A 16,730-nucleotide genomic window follows, 5' to 3' on the forward strand; every position below is an offset into this window, starting at 1 on the left:
TCCCTAAAAAAATCCATGAGACATCAAGCTACATAGAACTGTGATCGCCAAATATGATATCGTCTACAAAACAGTCAGGAAATATTAGAACCAAATGGAAATAAGACAAAATGCGATTATGTATACAAGTTAACCTTTTCCACGTTAATCCTCCAGTACCAAATAATCAAGCAAAACTCAAGCCTGATGCAAATGAGGCAAGCTTAAAAGCAATCATTTATGACATAATTGTCTATTGTCGTGATTGTATACTTTCTACTTATTTCTTCTTTATATTTTGCTTTGTTTTGAATATGTATTCTAAAGTTTCTTTTTTTCTCTTGATAATTTTTCAGCAACGAAATGAGAGTTTTGGTAGACATCTTGGATATAGTGAAGCAATAAATCCTGGCCACACGACGAATTGCAAAAGATAATCATGTTAATAAGGATCAGAATTGCACCACTACCACTAGGCCTACTATTACTAATATATGCACTACTACACTGCTGCCATTGATGATGGTGTTGATGATTATAATGATATGATACTAATGATGATAATAGTAATAATAATAATAATAATAGTCACCATTATATTCACATATTCATAATGAAACAATAATAATACTGATAATAATTATGATAATAATAATAACAATAATGATAACTATGCTACTACTACTACCACTACCATTAGTGAATACCATATGACGCTACATATTATAGTACCACAATGTTGTTTATTGTTAATTGGCTTGCACCCAGTAGATTTAGATCACGTGCTCGATCTTGTAATTGAAAACAAGTCAGAAAAAAATCTTTTCACTAGCGGGATCTGCTGAGTGTAATCCCGACATTCCGTAACAACAATTGAAATTTCTCCCTTAGAGCCTCACATTTTTTTGGTCAATCGAATAGCATTGTAAAGATGATGAACACATAGAAATACTAATACGACATCGATAAGCGTGAGCAGGCGCGGATCCAGGGGGGCGAGCGGGCCTTGCCCCCCCCCCCCGCAAAAAAAAAGAGAGAAGAAAGGAAAAGAAGGGAAGGGAAAGAGGAGAGAAAGGGAAAGAAAGAAAAGGAAGAAGAAAAGAAAAGGGGGAAGAAGGACATCGGGGGGGGGGGGGCGAAACGGCCTTGCCTTCCAGGCTGTTGCCCCCCCCCCCCCCCCCCCAATCAAAAAAATAAGAGAGAAGAAGGAAGGGAAAGAAAAAAGGAAAAGAGGAGATACTGGCGTACTGATAGGGGGGAGGGGGCTTGGGGGAAATCAAATTCAAACGTGGTTTATTTCTTATTCCATTCTGTGGATTACATATAATGCCAACATGACATAATTTCCCTGATTTTGCCTCACTTTTTAGTAAATTATACTTTTGTATGTGTTTGTTGGAAAATGACGAATTCCTAAATTTAAAGCCAGGCAATAAATATGATTCTTGAGATTCCTACATGTTAAGGCCCGAGGAACGGCGGGGATCGGAAGCCTCGAGCTGCCTCCCCCCCCCCCCCCCCACACTTTTTTGAAAAAGTATATTAAAGAGAAATAAAAAAGAAAGAAAGCAAGAAAGAAAGAATAGTTAACTGCCAGTGTCAACAAATAATGAGGCATCAAAATATGCTCATCTGACCGTGATTAATTGCCAAAAACCCCTAAGCTTCCGGGGCTCTGCCCCCTGGATTCCACCTAGAGCCCTAAAGCGGGACATTAGATAATCATCTGACGGTAATTTAATGCCTAAACCCCCTGATTTTGTGGGGCTCCGCCCCCTGGACCCAACGCCAAATAGTGTCCTACCAGTGTCACACAACATAATAAGGTTTTAAAAAAAATGCTCATCTGACCGTAATTAAACGCCTAAAACCCCCTTCCGGGGCCTCCACCGCCTCGACCCCACTAGGGGCCTTATAAAGGCGGGCCCTTAATGCTTATCTGACCGTAATTTATTGCCTTAAACCCCTGAGCTTCCGGGGTCGGACAAGGTATCGAAATGTGTTTATCTGACCGCAGGCGCGTATCCGGGGGGCGGTGGGAGCGGTCACCCCGAAAACGCCGCCGCCCACCCCCCCCCCCCCCCCCAAAAAAAAAGAGAGGAGAGAAAAGGAAGAGGACGTAGGGAGAAAAAGGAGCAGTCAAAGAACATCTTTGAAATTCAGACAAGGATTAAGCTTAGAAAACGGTACAACGCATCGTCTTGTTTCTCTAATGATTTAATGAAACGTCTAAGCTTCCGTGCTTCGCGCAGGGGGGGGGGAGGGGGAACTGAATTCAGACAAGGATTAAGAGTCGATAACGGTACAGCGAATCGTCTTCTTTCTCTCATAATCTTATGAAACATCAAAGCTACCAATAATTGAATTCAAACGAGGATTCAGAGTCGAGAACGGTAATACGAATCGTTTTCTTTCTCAAATGATTTAATGAGACATAAAAGCTTCAGCGCTTCGCGTGGGTGGGGAAACCTGAATTCAGACAAGGATTAAAGATAAACTTTAGTACTGGTAATGCGATTGCATTGTGAAAGAAAAGGTGTGGAAAGGATCAGAAACAGTGGATCATGTAGCATCTAAGTATTGGTGTGCACTGCAAGGTTCCGGAGCCATCAAAATCATAATAAATTTGACCGAGTCTTGGTAAAGTAACAAGCACTATACACAGAAAGCTTATATATGGGACAACACACATGGTGTCGGGGCTAGTACTACCTTGATTTCCTTGTCTCATTACTCAGCCAGTATACATTTTCTTCCAAAATTGTTTGGCACATGTCATTTATTTGTAATCTTGAACATTCAGTGTAAGTTTTGTTTGATTCTGTGAAATTAATTTTCTTTTTTTTACCAGAACTCAAGTTTATATTTAAGAGTCGAGAACTGTACAACAAATCGTCTTGTTTCTCTAATGATTTAATGGAGCGTAAAAGCTTCCAAGCTTCGCGCGGGAGGGGGGGGGGGCGAAACTGAATTCAGACGAGGATTATTTTCGAGAACGTTACAACGAATCGTCTTCTTTCTCTAGTGATTTTAATGAAACTTAAAATCTTCCGCGCTTCGCGCAGGAGGGGAGGGGACTGAATTCAGACAAGGATTAAACGTCGAGAACGGTACAGCGATCTTCTTTCTCTCATAATCTTATGCAACATCAAAGCTTCCACGCTTCGCGCGGTAGTGGAAAACCTGAATTCAAACGAGAATTAAGAGTGGAGAACTGTACAACGAATCGTCTTGTTTCTCTAATGATTTAATGAAACGTAAAAGCTTCCGCGTTTCGCGGAGGAGGGAGGGGGAATCTCGCCCTTCCCTGCACCCACCCACCCCCCCCCCCCCCGCGCATAACGTCACTGCTGGTCATCATTACGTACCAATATTTGGCTCGCATAATTTCAAATTTGCCCCCCCCCCCCCTAAGAAAACCTGGATCCGCGCCTGAGCGTGAGAACGTACACATCTATAGTTTTGTTCATACGGTGAAAAGTTACCTTAGGGTAAAGGCCGTGTTAAGCGGTAGTCGAGGTAAATATGGCGGGGTATATAGTGGGCCAAGCATGCCACTATCCGTACAACCATGGACAACTATACAACTATACGACTATACGTCTATCCAGCCGACCAATCAGAACGCAGGAAACTGTACATCTATACAACTATACCAGTGGTGGATTCAGGGATAACAGGGGTACGTCCCCCCCCCCCCCCCCCGTAAAAAAGGGTGAGGGGGGGGAAAGAAAATGGAAGAGAGAAAGAAGAAGAAAATAGGGAGGAGAGAAAAGGGAAGAGGAGAAAAAGGAGCTAGGGGGAAAGGAAGAAAGTGGTCAGAAGGCTTAGTGAAATTATCGTTACCCTTTTCTTTAAAAACAAGGGGGATGTAATATATTCAGGTAAATTGCTTTGTTGTTTTAAGTTCAAAGACACGCTACTATGCCAAGATCTATAATCGGAGTTGCTTGTTAAAGTCGTTACTTAATAAATACCATCAAAATGTAATCACCGCATCACGATTGATTTGTTGGAGTCTTCAGTATATTTCAGACGCCAAATTTGAAACGATCAACATTTTATAATTTTGTAATTTTGTAAAGCTGGAACCCTGCCCGCAAGCACTTTGCTTATCCCACCATTTTGCCCTCGTGTTCATGATTGTTTTAAAATGGAAAATTTCTGAATTGAATTGAACTGAATTGAATTGAATTGAACTGAACTGAACTGAACTGAATTGAATTGAATTGAAATGATATGAATTGAAATGAATTGAATTGAATTAAAAAAGCGAAGAACCAAAGTAGAATTGTCATTAATTTTGTTACGGAGTTGAAGCGTGATAATAACTACTAAATATTTAACCTTTACCTGGATTTTGTCCGAGTCGATCCTAGTGAGATTCGCTCCGCGTGTTAAGCAGTAAGCGTGAGCCTCATCATAATTTAACCGTGAGGTGTTATCCACTAAATAAAGAGCATCATCAAGTCTGTGCCATGTATCGGCTGATACTGTATGAAGAGAGAAACGAAAGAGAAATCAATTCGACAGCCTTTCTGTTGAGACCTAGGGATCCCAGACCCCAGGAATTAACAAGAGGAAAAACCTGTTATAATCTTCATTGAGCATTATGACTCATTACATATAACACACCAGATTATGTCTCACAACCGCGTTGCGATTGATTGCAAATATTTTGCAATTGATGTCGGTCGCATTTCTTTTTAGTACAGAGTTGTGATTGATATTAATAGTAAAGGCAATTTATAACCCGTACGCCATTACTATCAATTGATTTTTAATTTATTAACAACAAAACAACAACATAAAACAATGTTCAAAATGTATTCAAGTGGGTAACAAAATATCCATGTACATGAGTTACAAAGAAAAAGACAATTTCCATAGCTGAACCATATGTACAAATTAAATTAATCATATATCATTTCATATCAAACCTGTGAATTAGCTATAACTTAATAATACGTAGAGATTTGTGGCTGGAATTGAAATTCACAGAGTTCCAATAAGTGATTCAAATAAAGGATATTTTTAAACTTAAAAACTTAAAATGTTGTTAAAGGGAGAACCAAAAATTAGCACGAGTGCTAGTCGGTATTGGTTCTCCAGGTTTCTAAAACTGTATGCAAAGTCATATTAATATTTATTTTGACTCAATATCATATTACATGATTCATCTCTGCTTATAATTCTGAGATTTTGACGAAATGATAATCTTGTTTTTTCTTCTCTTATATTTATGGGCAAATTATTCCACAGCTTTGCGCAATTGAAAGAAATTGAAAAAGTCCCATGTGTCGTACTACATTTAGGTAATCGTAGCATTAAATGTTCTCTCCCTCTTGTTCTATACATGTGATTCATTACAACAAAGTAATCCATTAACGAATGTGGTAAATGCGCTTTCTGCAGGTCATATACAAATTTCGATACTGAATGCTCAAACAGATTATGCACATCTAATACCTGTAGACGTACGAAGAGTGCCTTTAAACTTGTTCTAATTGGGGAAAATGTTATATTACACGCATGGCCATTTTTTGTGCCAATACAGGTAGCAGTATTGTTCTTTTTGTAGTACCTTTTGTCCGTCGTAACTCTCACGTTTCAAAGATCACACCAGTATACAACAAATAAATGTTTGCAAGTACTTAATGCGTTGGTCACAACCCGCCGTACTTGCAAGTGCGATATCGTGGCAACCGCACGAAGACCATACGTTGTAAGCACGTTGTAAGCACGTTGTAAGCACATTGTAAGCACGTACAACGCACTTACCACGTGCGCAACGTACGATGCACGCAACCACGCGGGCCACGTACTTACACCTGTGTGTGACGTGCGTTGCCGGTACTCCCTCCCTGCCTTTGCCACTCCCTCCCTACGTGGTAAGTGCGTTGTGCATGCTTACAACGTACGGTCTCCGTGCGGTTGCCACGTACGTGCTGCTCACGTACCGTGTCCTAGGCTTACTCACTCGCACGTTGTAAGTGCGTGCACGTGCGATGAACTCGGTAAGTTTTTCCGCCCGATGTCGGGCTATATATAGGACGACATTCCGATGTTCTCCAGAAGTCCCAGCTGTTGCTGCCTCAAGATGCCGCCCATTCCACCGCAGAGACTATATACTGCATAAATCAGTGCACAACGTGCGTTGTAAGTGCTTAATCGGTACGGTCCACGTGAACTGGGGAGGTGGCGAGTAAGTGCGCCTTTAAAAGACGCACGGAGTCTGTGCGTTGTGCGTTCATTTGCAGTACCGGGCACGCACGTCACACGCACTGGGGGTGAATCTGTAGCCCGACCGCAGTCCGAACGCAGCGAAAGTTCCTCGTGCACTAAAAGTGCTACGGTGTGTCCGCGTGCTCCCAAATCCGTACGGAGGCGGTACTCTCCACGTACGGATATTCAAGTTTTGCCCACGTTTTTTGCACGTAGACATCACGCACTTGCAAGTACGACGGGTTGTGACCACCGCATTAGTGAACATGCACTGCATGCAGGTTAAGTCACATTAGGATAAAGAACGAGACATGTCAAGTTCATTGTCCGTCTCATTCTGACTTAACCAAGTGCAGTGTATACCACTAATGCATGAGCTAAAAACATGCAGCTTCGTAGAGAAACCGAAGTGAGGATCTTGTACGGATCGAAGTGGAAAGGAGAAGATATCATGGTCTTGATAGTTTAGTGGGATTCTTCTCCTTTTTTGGAGCCAATTCACATTATTTGCATTACCAAGAGCATTGTGATTTTAAGAGACATATTACGGAACCCAAGCCATAAAAATACTATATATAATTATGTACACTAGTCATGCAATTCATTCCATGTGACTTGGCTTGGAAGCAGTTATATACTATAATAGGCTAATCTGAGATAGAAATGGTAAAATGATTTTATGAAAGATACTCCTTCGGTTTCTATCTCAGACTAGGGACGTACTTCATGATTTGAAACCCACAGGTAGATTGGTTTACTGGGAACATCTAAATGGGTCTTTAGAGTGTAGTACCCCCTCCCCTGTCATTATCCAATGTATAGTTTTCCGGGTGTAGTTTGCAGTGAGACCATGATTAATTAATGGTCATCAATAGTATATACAGATTAATATAGGCCTTGTTTAACACCATATTGCGCTCCAATTGTTAACTCGAGGTTTCTGTCCTATAGTGACTAAAATATATATTTTGTTTCCTCTCATCCTCAAGCGAGGTTTTCATTTTCATTATTTCAATACATATTTACATTAATAACTCAATAAATGAGTGAAACATAACATAGCATAGGCTAAAAATTAAAGTATATACAACAATTCTTCCAGCTTATAGTATTGTTTTCTTAGCTAACATATTCATATCTTAACAATAATCTTAGCAATGACAAAGTATGTGGGTAATAAACAGAACCCTTAACAATCTTCTTAACGTAACATTTATTTTTAGTGACTAAAATATTCTGAAGGTGTTTGTGTAAAATAATAGTATACAATAATTAATAAAAAAGACTAGATTAAAACGACATCAACTCTTACCACTTCGGAAAATATTCAGCACTAAAATGACAATTCCCACAAACATCGTATCGACTTTGACGAAGGCGCAACACAAATGAACTATTACATGTATGTCTACAAGTCAAACATGCAATAAGGTTGCAGACACGCTTATTGACGCTTACCGTGTTTACACAGTAAACCGCATCGAGGGTTGAAGCCGGCTTGAAGCCGCGAGGGGATTGAAGCCGGCTTCAAGCCTGCAGTTTTATGTGTGTAAACGGGATCCCAGTGAGGATTGAAGCCGGGTTGAAGCCGCCGCTTGAATCCACCAGAATTGCAGGTCTCAATCCACCTCGCGGCTCCAACCCTGCAATTTTATGCTGTGTAAACGGGATCTGATCCGCCCGAGGGTTGAAGCCATGTGGGCCGACGTGAGCAGCCAATGAAAATGGTAGTACTTTGGTAATAAAAGGACTTAAAGATAATTTAGATGAAATTGATTTACAAGAAAATAACTCCTGAATAAGAGACACTTTGATCAAGCAAAATCTTTAAGTTCCAACACCGATTTGTTTTTTTATTTGATAAATAGATTCACTTTCCAAATATTGTAATGTTCATATCAAAATCACGAAATTAGAAATGAGATAATCCAGGCATGCAACTGGTTACAATCTATTAATTAATATTAATAAATAGATTATAATAAATAATCTGAAATAGATTTTCTTAATTCTAGATCTAGGTCTAGATCTATTTATAAAGCGAAAGACCGCCGCTATTTTACATCAGATAACAAAAATATTAAGGTCTATTTATAAAGCGAAAGACCGCCGCTATTTTACCTTACTGCCAAGTCAAATACAAGGGGGGAAATATAGATCCATTAAAAAGAAACTTCCTGATTTAAAGATACAAACTCTTTTCAACGCATTGGCGAAACACTCAACGAAGAGATGAAATAAAGATGATGAAGATCTAGAATGACGTTGATCAGTGCTGAATAGGTAGACGAGCCAAACTCACGAATCCAGCGTAGACTGTAGAATGATCAAAATTCGGAAGAGCTAGATCTACTCTTGAATATGTAGACTGACGTTGGTGATCGTTGAATAAGAGTTTGAAGCTAGTCGTTAATTTAGTTGATTTAGTGAAGAACCGCGACAGTTTGAACTAGACTAAGCAATTGATGGTATTGCCTAGACTCTAGATGAATGATTGAACTTGATGAGAAATCAAAATTTCAGCCTGCAATAAATTGATTGTGGAACAATAAATCTGAGTCGAGTTTCGAGATGATGCTTAAATGATGAAAGTAACTCTGGACTCAGTTCACAAGACTCTCAGTCTAAAATGTTGATGATGCTGAAGACGTTGTCGTAGCTATTTGAAGATTGATGACTGTCTTTATTCGACTGTTCTAAGTCGGGAATAATTTAGACTTGAGAGTTGCAGTTCATGAGCTGTACTGATTCACTGAATTGAAGTTGAAGTCCAAAAGTTTGTTGAAGATTGATTACCGGTACTAAAAAATATAGTCGCCAAAAAGTAATCAATGAAAGGTTGACGTATTGTTGAAGTGAAAATTGCTCAGGAAAATAAAATTTCCAAATAAACGTAATAAAACGTAGAGGTCTATAGGAGATCAACTGAAGCACGTAAATAAGTGAAATTAAGTAAAGGACAACTGAGCTCAAAATCAGACAAAAAATTGAACCTTTCAAGTCGAAGGTTAAAAGGCGACTGACTAGCCAAAGCCAAAAAAATTAACTTTAGTCCCAAGGGATTGGCCAATATAAAGAGCCAATCAAAGAAGAGAAAAAACTGACCAATGGCAGCAAACTTTTACAATTACCAATAAAACCAAGAATGACAAAACACACACTATTTGTGCTACTGGAGTCAACTAGAATACTATCTTAATAAAACTTCCAGATTTAAAATTATTATTGAATTGAAGAATATAGAGCAATATAAAAATGTAATTATCACCCAAGCAATCATTTTGAATATTATTAAACTTTAAGTGACACAAAATGGCAAAAATACATTACTAAATAGGCAAAACACACCTATCAAATGGGATCGGCACGCATAACACAATAAATTTACAACAGCAACGCGCAAGCATACTGAAGAATTTGCATACCATTGTGACGTCAACAGTACAATAGCGCGTCTAAAAATAAATGAAGAATGCGGACGCATGCCAATGAAAAGGTGACAGAAAGGTGAAGGAACTATAACTTATTTACACAGTAGAATGTTGAACCGCTACAGTACTATGACAATGACAATGACAATGACAATGACAATTTATTCTCATGTCACCCACATTGGGGTATTGGAGAAGTTTACAATCAGTTTGAATTTGTCAATTAAACACTGTGAAATATAGAATACAAATAGAATTAATGTTAATCCATTCAAAATAACACTATCGACAATAGTGAGAAAAATTATGATGAAATTACTGATATGCGCGCATAGCTTTCCTTTAAGCGCAACCTTAAAAGTATAAATAGACCCCCAGCTGAAGCTGACGTAGGTCAAATTCCCTGCATTGTGACGTCATTGTGATCCGTCTCGAGGGTTGAAGCCGCCTTTTTTTTTTTTTTTGCTTTGCAAACACGATCACATTTGCGCGCTTTAGAGGCTTCAACCCGGCTTCAATCCTCGATGCCGATCACTGTGTAAACACGGTAACTGTAGACGAGTCATTTGTTGATAAATATGCACCAACATGTATATTTATTTTAATGTTTTCCGTCTCGGCACATATCACGCTTTGTTTTCAAAGTCGCTGCGATCAAAAAAACAAATTCGAATCCCGTGCTAATCGACGATGTTACATACAATTAAACAAGGAATAAGGTCACTGGTATAACATAGTAATGATGTAGAGCGTATTCTGTCCGTGTTTATATATTTGTATTTTTCAATCACACGCATCACACAGCGCGGTATCATCTCCACTCATCGTGCAATCCCCCCAAAACAACGGTCGATTTCGGGTACCGGTTCAGCGTTGAGGGTGTGTTATTTTCTAAATTGGTTGGGCGCGCGACACGGAAACGGCCCAGGCTGTGGACTAGCTTTATTGTCGAAGCAATAACTAAACAGAATACTCCTGTTAGGTCCATATAATGCTATGTCCGAAAACTTTCGAATGGTTTTCCAGCAAGAATGATTCGGAAGAAATCCTGAAATGATGACTATAAGAGCAAACTTTAACACAAAAAATATATTTGTGATTCTAGTAGCTTTAAATGTTCTTTAATAGTTCTTGCCCCCCCCCCCCCAATTTGAAAATCGCGCCGACCGATATTTCGCTCAGTGGGGGCCGGGGTGGGGGGAGGGGGGGGAGGAGCATCATTTTTTTACACACAAAATTTGAGGGGGTAGCCCCCCCCCCCCCCCCTTTCGCCAATCTATCTCGTACACCATAATCCAACTCTGGATAAGCTAAGGAAGTTAATTATCTGATGTTTTGTCCTAGCTCTTTGAGTGTTTCGTCCTCATGTCTCTGCCTTTGCTTAAGCTTCAGCAAATGATATTCGGCTTGTCCGTCATCCGAAAACCTGTTAGCCAGCTTTTTCTTCAGATCATTGTAGCTCATTCTCTGCTTCTGCTCCCGCAACAATCTCAAAGCCTGCCCTCTCAAACATGATGCTAGAATCTGTCCTGCTTCTTCATCACTCCAACCGTTCACTGCACGGCAGGATTCAAAATGCTCGCAGTAGTCAGTCCATGACGTAGACCCATCATATTTGTCAGGCGTAATAGAGATGCCTCTATTCCTTGGTATAGCTGCATGCAACAGGCGCGGATCCAGGATTTCTTAGGGGAGGGGGCCCAATTTTTTTTTTTTTTTTTTGCTCCCGAAAATTTGAAAATCGCGCCGGCCGAAAAGTCGCTCAGTGGGGGGGGGGGGGGGACATTTTTTTTTGTGTGTCCTCAAAAAAAAATTCAATTTGCACCCAACCCCCAAAAAAGTTAAAAATCACGTGATTTTACATGATTTTTTTCTCAAGGGGGGGGGGGGGCGGGCCCCCCGGCCCCCCCCCCCCCCCCCCCTGGATCCGCCACTGGCATGCAACGACTCATCCTTCCGATGTAGCCTCTTTATCCGTTGCTCTTCCTTTACTTTCACTGCCCTGCTTGACAGTGAAGAAGTCTTGATCCCTTCTGTATTCGAGGATTCTTCTTGCGACTTTAGTTGAACTTCATCCGAACTTGACGTCACACTACTGGATATTTGCGTGTTGGTACGCCTTTTATGTTTCTTCTGCTTCGACCTTTCTTCGGTAGCCTTTATGTTTGAGAACCCTTGTAATAGCTCTTCAATCCTTGTATTAATTGCCGATGTTTGCTGTTGCATCATTAATGTCAATTGGATTAGAACCTGGGCTTGAGCTTGTGCCTGCTCCTTCATTATTTCGGCGATTTCCGTCAAAGCCGTCGCCTTCTGCTTTTTCCTACTTGTTGAACGATGTATACTCCAGAGTTAATAGAAACTGATTAATCTCTCGAAGTATAGGATCACTGCCATCTGTTCCAGTTTTCCTCTCGTCCTCCATCCCACTTCTGACACCAAACGTGTTACGGCCTTCCATCTTAGAACGGGTCCTGGATGCTGGAGGGCTGGTCTGTCCCTTGCCTCTATCACCGTCATCTGACGAAGAATTTGCCATCCTGAATAATGCGAGCGGTTTCTATTTGGCTTGTAGTTTAGAGGCCCGGACGCGCATATTTTTTTTACACAACTGTTTAGCCATTTTCGCGAAAAAATTCCAAGAAGTGCTCTGGTGAAAGAGTCTAAGTCGTCAGCGCACTTACAAGCACGTACACCCAGGGAATTCGAAGGGAAGATGATAGAAAGGGGGAAAACAAGGATAGTGGATAGGATATGGAGAAGGGGAAAAAAGGAAATACATAAGGAAAGAGAAGAGGATAAGTCAAAGGAAGAACATAGAAATACATAATTGAAGAGCTAAGAGGATCATAGATCTAGACTATGGAAAAACAGGGAAATACATAAAGAAGGAGAAACTTAATCTATATCAGGTTAAAACACAGAAATAGATGATCGACGAAGGAAAAGTGGATAGATTGAAGGAAAAACAAAGAAATACATAACGAAGGAGAACTGGGGGATAGATTGAAGGAAAAACAAATACACTGTCGCTCATAAAGGTGGAATATTTTAGTTTTACCCCAATTCATGGAATTATTTTAAAAATTATTTAAAAATAATAGATCTAGAAAATAGTATACATTCTCAGATTTTATTGAATAATAATTTGCCAATGTGTGTTTTGCGGGACTGCTAAAGCATGTGTATGCTACTATGCCTATTAAATAGGGGACCTACGCCCTCAAGTCATAAATGACAGTAATGAGGATTAATGCCCCACAAAAGGGCACTAATATAGCACATCGACACGGTTTTGATCTTGGGGCCTCACAGTTACGAGGCCATTGTTTTGTCACTGAACCATGACTGTACGCATCGGGGGCTAGGGTAGGGGGCGGTTTCCAAAAATAAAAAAAAAACACAGAAAATGCAATAAATTTTCAATAATTTATTGCATTTTGACCTGGTCCCCAACATAAACAAATTCTCTGGAAGGCCATGCATTACAGCTCGAGGCATGGGCACACAGAAGATTTTTTTATATTGGGAACCGGGGAAAAATGCAATAAATTATTGAAAATTTATTGCATTTTCTGTTTTTTTTTAAATTTATGGTAACTGCCCCCTACCCTAACCCCCGATGCGTACAGTCATGGTTCAGTGACAAAGCAATGGCCTCGTAACTGTGAGGCCCCAGGATCAAAACCGTGTCGATGTGCTATATTGGTGCCCTTTTGTGGGGCATTAATCCTCATTATACTGTCATTTATGACTTAAGGGCATAGGTCCCCTAGTTGATAAGCATAGTAGCATACACATGCTTTAGCAGTCACGCTAAACACACATTGACAAATTATTATTCAGTAAAATCTGAGAATGTATACCATTATCTAGATCTATTATTTTTAAATAATTTTTAAAATAATTCCATAAATTGGGATAAAACAAAAATATTCCACCTTTATGAGCGACAGTGTATAACGAAGGAGAAAAAGGATAGATTGAAGGGGGGAAAAAAGAAATACATGACAATAGAGAAGAGGATAGATTGAAGGAGAACACAGAAATACATAATGAAAGAGAAGAGAGGATAGATTTAACCCGAAACAAATAACGAGTAAAACTATGTGCTAGACTAGTCGTTTGCACAGTATATTTGACTGAAGTGGCTAAACAGTTGTGTACAAAAAATATGCGCGGCCCGGACGTGGCTCCGTTTTCCCAAAGTATATGGGTGTGGAGATGAGAGGTGTTTTGGATAGGTTGATGTGTATTCTCTATGAGAGGGTTTTAATACGTCAGTCTATGGAGACTCAACTAATCACACGTTATGAAACGATGGATTGTTTAACTGTATACTTTAATCATACAAACATAAGTCAACATCTCCAACACGTTATCATAGTTAACACCGACACCGATTACCTGAATTAATCTCAACAAGTAGTAAAGGCAGGGATTGCCTTTTGTAGGAACTCTATTTCTCGTTTCCAATCCTTTTCCTTATTTTAGCTCAGTTGGAGCGGAGCGCAGAGTTCGCTATCTGGCAACGACGAGAGCCAGCGTCGAAGTGAAGGAATCTCTGTGAAACACAACAAGTTATAGTTTCCGAGAGCTGCTTTACGCATGGTGCGTCCGTACGTAATCGCGCTCTGAACTCTTACGCCCCAAAAGCTTGCTACGCCCTCTACGTTTCCTGCAAGATAACTAACTGTAACGTACTGGTCCGTTACAGTATTGTAACAAATCAGGGTTTTAGTATTGGACGAAGGTTAAGCATTTTCTGTTGTGCGCACAGATATATGCGCATGCGCTATAGCAATATGGCGCATCGTTGATTTAGCAATCACCAAACTGGAGGAAAATGAGGTTCCATGACACATGCTCCGCCGACGATTGCTCCGCCGACATTTACTACGCAAAACGCGACAATTGCTCCGCGACATTTGCTCCGCGACATTTGCTCCGACGTCAAATGCTCCGCCGACAGGAGCTCCGCCGACAGTTGCTCCGCCGACAGTTGCTCCGCCGACAATTGCTCCGCCTGAAGCGACAATTGCTCCGGTGACATTTGCTCCGCCGACAATTGCTCCGACGACATTTGCTCCGCCGACAATTGCTCCGCCGACAATTGCTCCGTCGACAATTGCTCCGCCGACAATTGCTCCGCCTGAAGCGACAATTGCTCCGGTGACATTTGCTCCGCCGACAATTGCTCCGACGACATTTGCTCCGCCGACAATTGCTCCGCCGACAATTGCTCCGTCGACAATTGCTCCGCCGACAATTGCTCCGCCTGAAGCGACAATTGCTCCGGTGACATTTGCTCCGCCGACAATTGCTCCGACGACATTTGCTCCGCATGAAGCGACACTTGCTCCGGTGACATTTGCTCCGCCCAAAAAGTGTCCCATTAAATACAAATGCTACTAGTACTACGACAAATGCTTCGCCGACAATATTTTTTTTTCACGGGTTGTTTTTGTTTCTTTCTTTTTTCTTCATTTTCTGAATGCATTTCATGAAATTATGTAAATGAAATGAAATGAATGAATGTTGATAATGTGGGAGGAAAAAGCAGTTGCCTAAAAGTCATTTCGAATATACTGAAATAACTTTCCATCTATCACTGTACGTCCCACATAATGTACACTAAACACTCATTACATGTCATGGGAAGTTTTTTTTTTTTTTTAAGTAGAGCAGCAAGCCACATTCCCCAATACGCGCATACCTCCTAGTTAATTTCAAACAGCTCATCAATATGTAAGACCTGAAATTACCTCAATGAAAGAAGACTAATAACATGAGAGGAAAGAAAAGAGCAAAAAAGACAACCGTTTTTAGCTATTCCCCATAATGTTTGATTTAAAAAAATTAAAAATAAAATTATAGCTCCTTACGCAAGTTCTCCGGCGAAAGATAATTACTCCGCTCAAAATCTGTTTCATGTATTACTCATTAGCTGATCCAAAGCTCAAGGCTATCTCTCTCTCTCTCTCTTTCTCTCTCTCCCATGCTCCTCCTTTTCCTGTTTACACCGTTTTCTTGTCTTCTTTGCTCTTTTCTTTCCTCTCATGCTATTAGTCTTCTTTCATTTCCATCACTTCTTCTCTGCTCCCCCTCTCGAGTTCTATTTCTCTCGTGAAATTGGAACGTAAAGTTATACAATCATGTAGTACATTCTTGTGTAGAATAATATTTTCAATAATATCCAGTCCATTTTCTAAAGGTTTCTTTCCTTTAGTTAAGTGTATGTAGCTTTAATATATATATGTTAGTGTGCAAAACACTCCGTTTCATTCGAGTACTTTGTTTTCACTAAATAATTTAAGGGACTCACGAAGCCACCGGAAGAAGAGCAATTGGCTTATCATGAAGAACTAACATCAAACTGCAACAAAATGATTTGTATAAATGTGAATAAGCAGAAAGGCTGCCATCTCATTTTCCCGTCTGAATGGGTTCTCTTCCTTACGTATATAAGTGCCCTTATTTTCTAAACTTTTTTTTTTATATTTGTGTGTTTATTAAATTTTCAATCATATAAAAATTACATATTTACAAGTCATTGGTAATAATTAGACAAACAAAAAACCCAATATGTATAAGAACAACTAACAATAATGAAAGGACAAGAAAGTTATAAAAAAAAAACATTATAGTAAAAAAAAAAATACACTGTACACATATAAATCATAGTTTAAACTCCAGTGCATAAAGGGGAGTGAGGGGGCACAGGAATAAAAGTTAAATCAACATGAGTATCATAAGTCAAATCGCCATTTCTTAAAATGCGAAACAAGCTTGTTCCTTTTTTTCGCTGAGAAATATTCAATATCTTTTTGTTTCTTTATAAAACTCTTAAAAAGATCAACACTTGGTAAATCCCCCTTACTTATTTTCTAAACTTCCATGATGACCTATTACATTGTATAATGCTTTACCTAGTAAGATGCATTGATCGAGGTAATTTCAGGTCTTACATATTGATGAGCTACTTGAAATTAACTAGGAGGTATGCGCGTATTGGGGAATGTGGCTTGCTGCTCTACTTTTTTTTTTAACTTCCCACGACATGTAATGAGTGTTTAGTATACATTATATGGGACG

At 39.9% G+C, this 16,730-nt stretch overlaps 1 protein-coding gene across 3 annotated transcripts in view; it reads right to left on the bottom strand.

Annotated features, from left to right (window-relative positions):
• Positions 1-16,730, bottom strand: part of LOC100890603 — a 45,901-nt gene that overhangs the window by 13,578 nt on the left and 15,593 nt on the right. For all 3 annotated transcript variants that reach the window (XM_030996935.1, XM_030996933.1, XM_030996932.1), the window contains exon 2: positions 4,333-4,472. In XM_030996935.1, the coding sequence (XP_030852795.1) occupies positions 4,333-4,472 (140 nt within the window). The remainder of the gene's footprint in view (positions 1-4,332; positions 4,473-16,730) is intronic.

Source organism: Strongylocentrotus purpuratus, unplaced genomic scaffold, assembly GCF_000002235.5.
Source record: "Strongylocentrotus purpuratus isolate Spur 01 unplaced genomic scaffold, Spur_5.0 spur5_scaffold_3, whole genome shotgun sequence".
In the NCBI taxonomy this organism is placed as follows: Eukaryota; Metazoa; Echinodermata; class Echinoidea; order Camarodonta; family Strongylocentrotidae; genus Strongylocentrotus; species Strongylocentrotus purpuratus.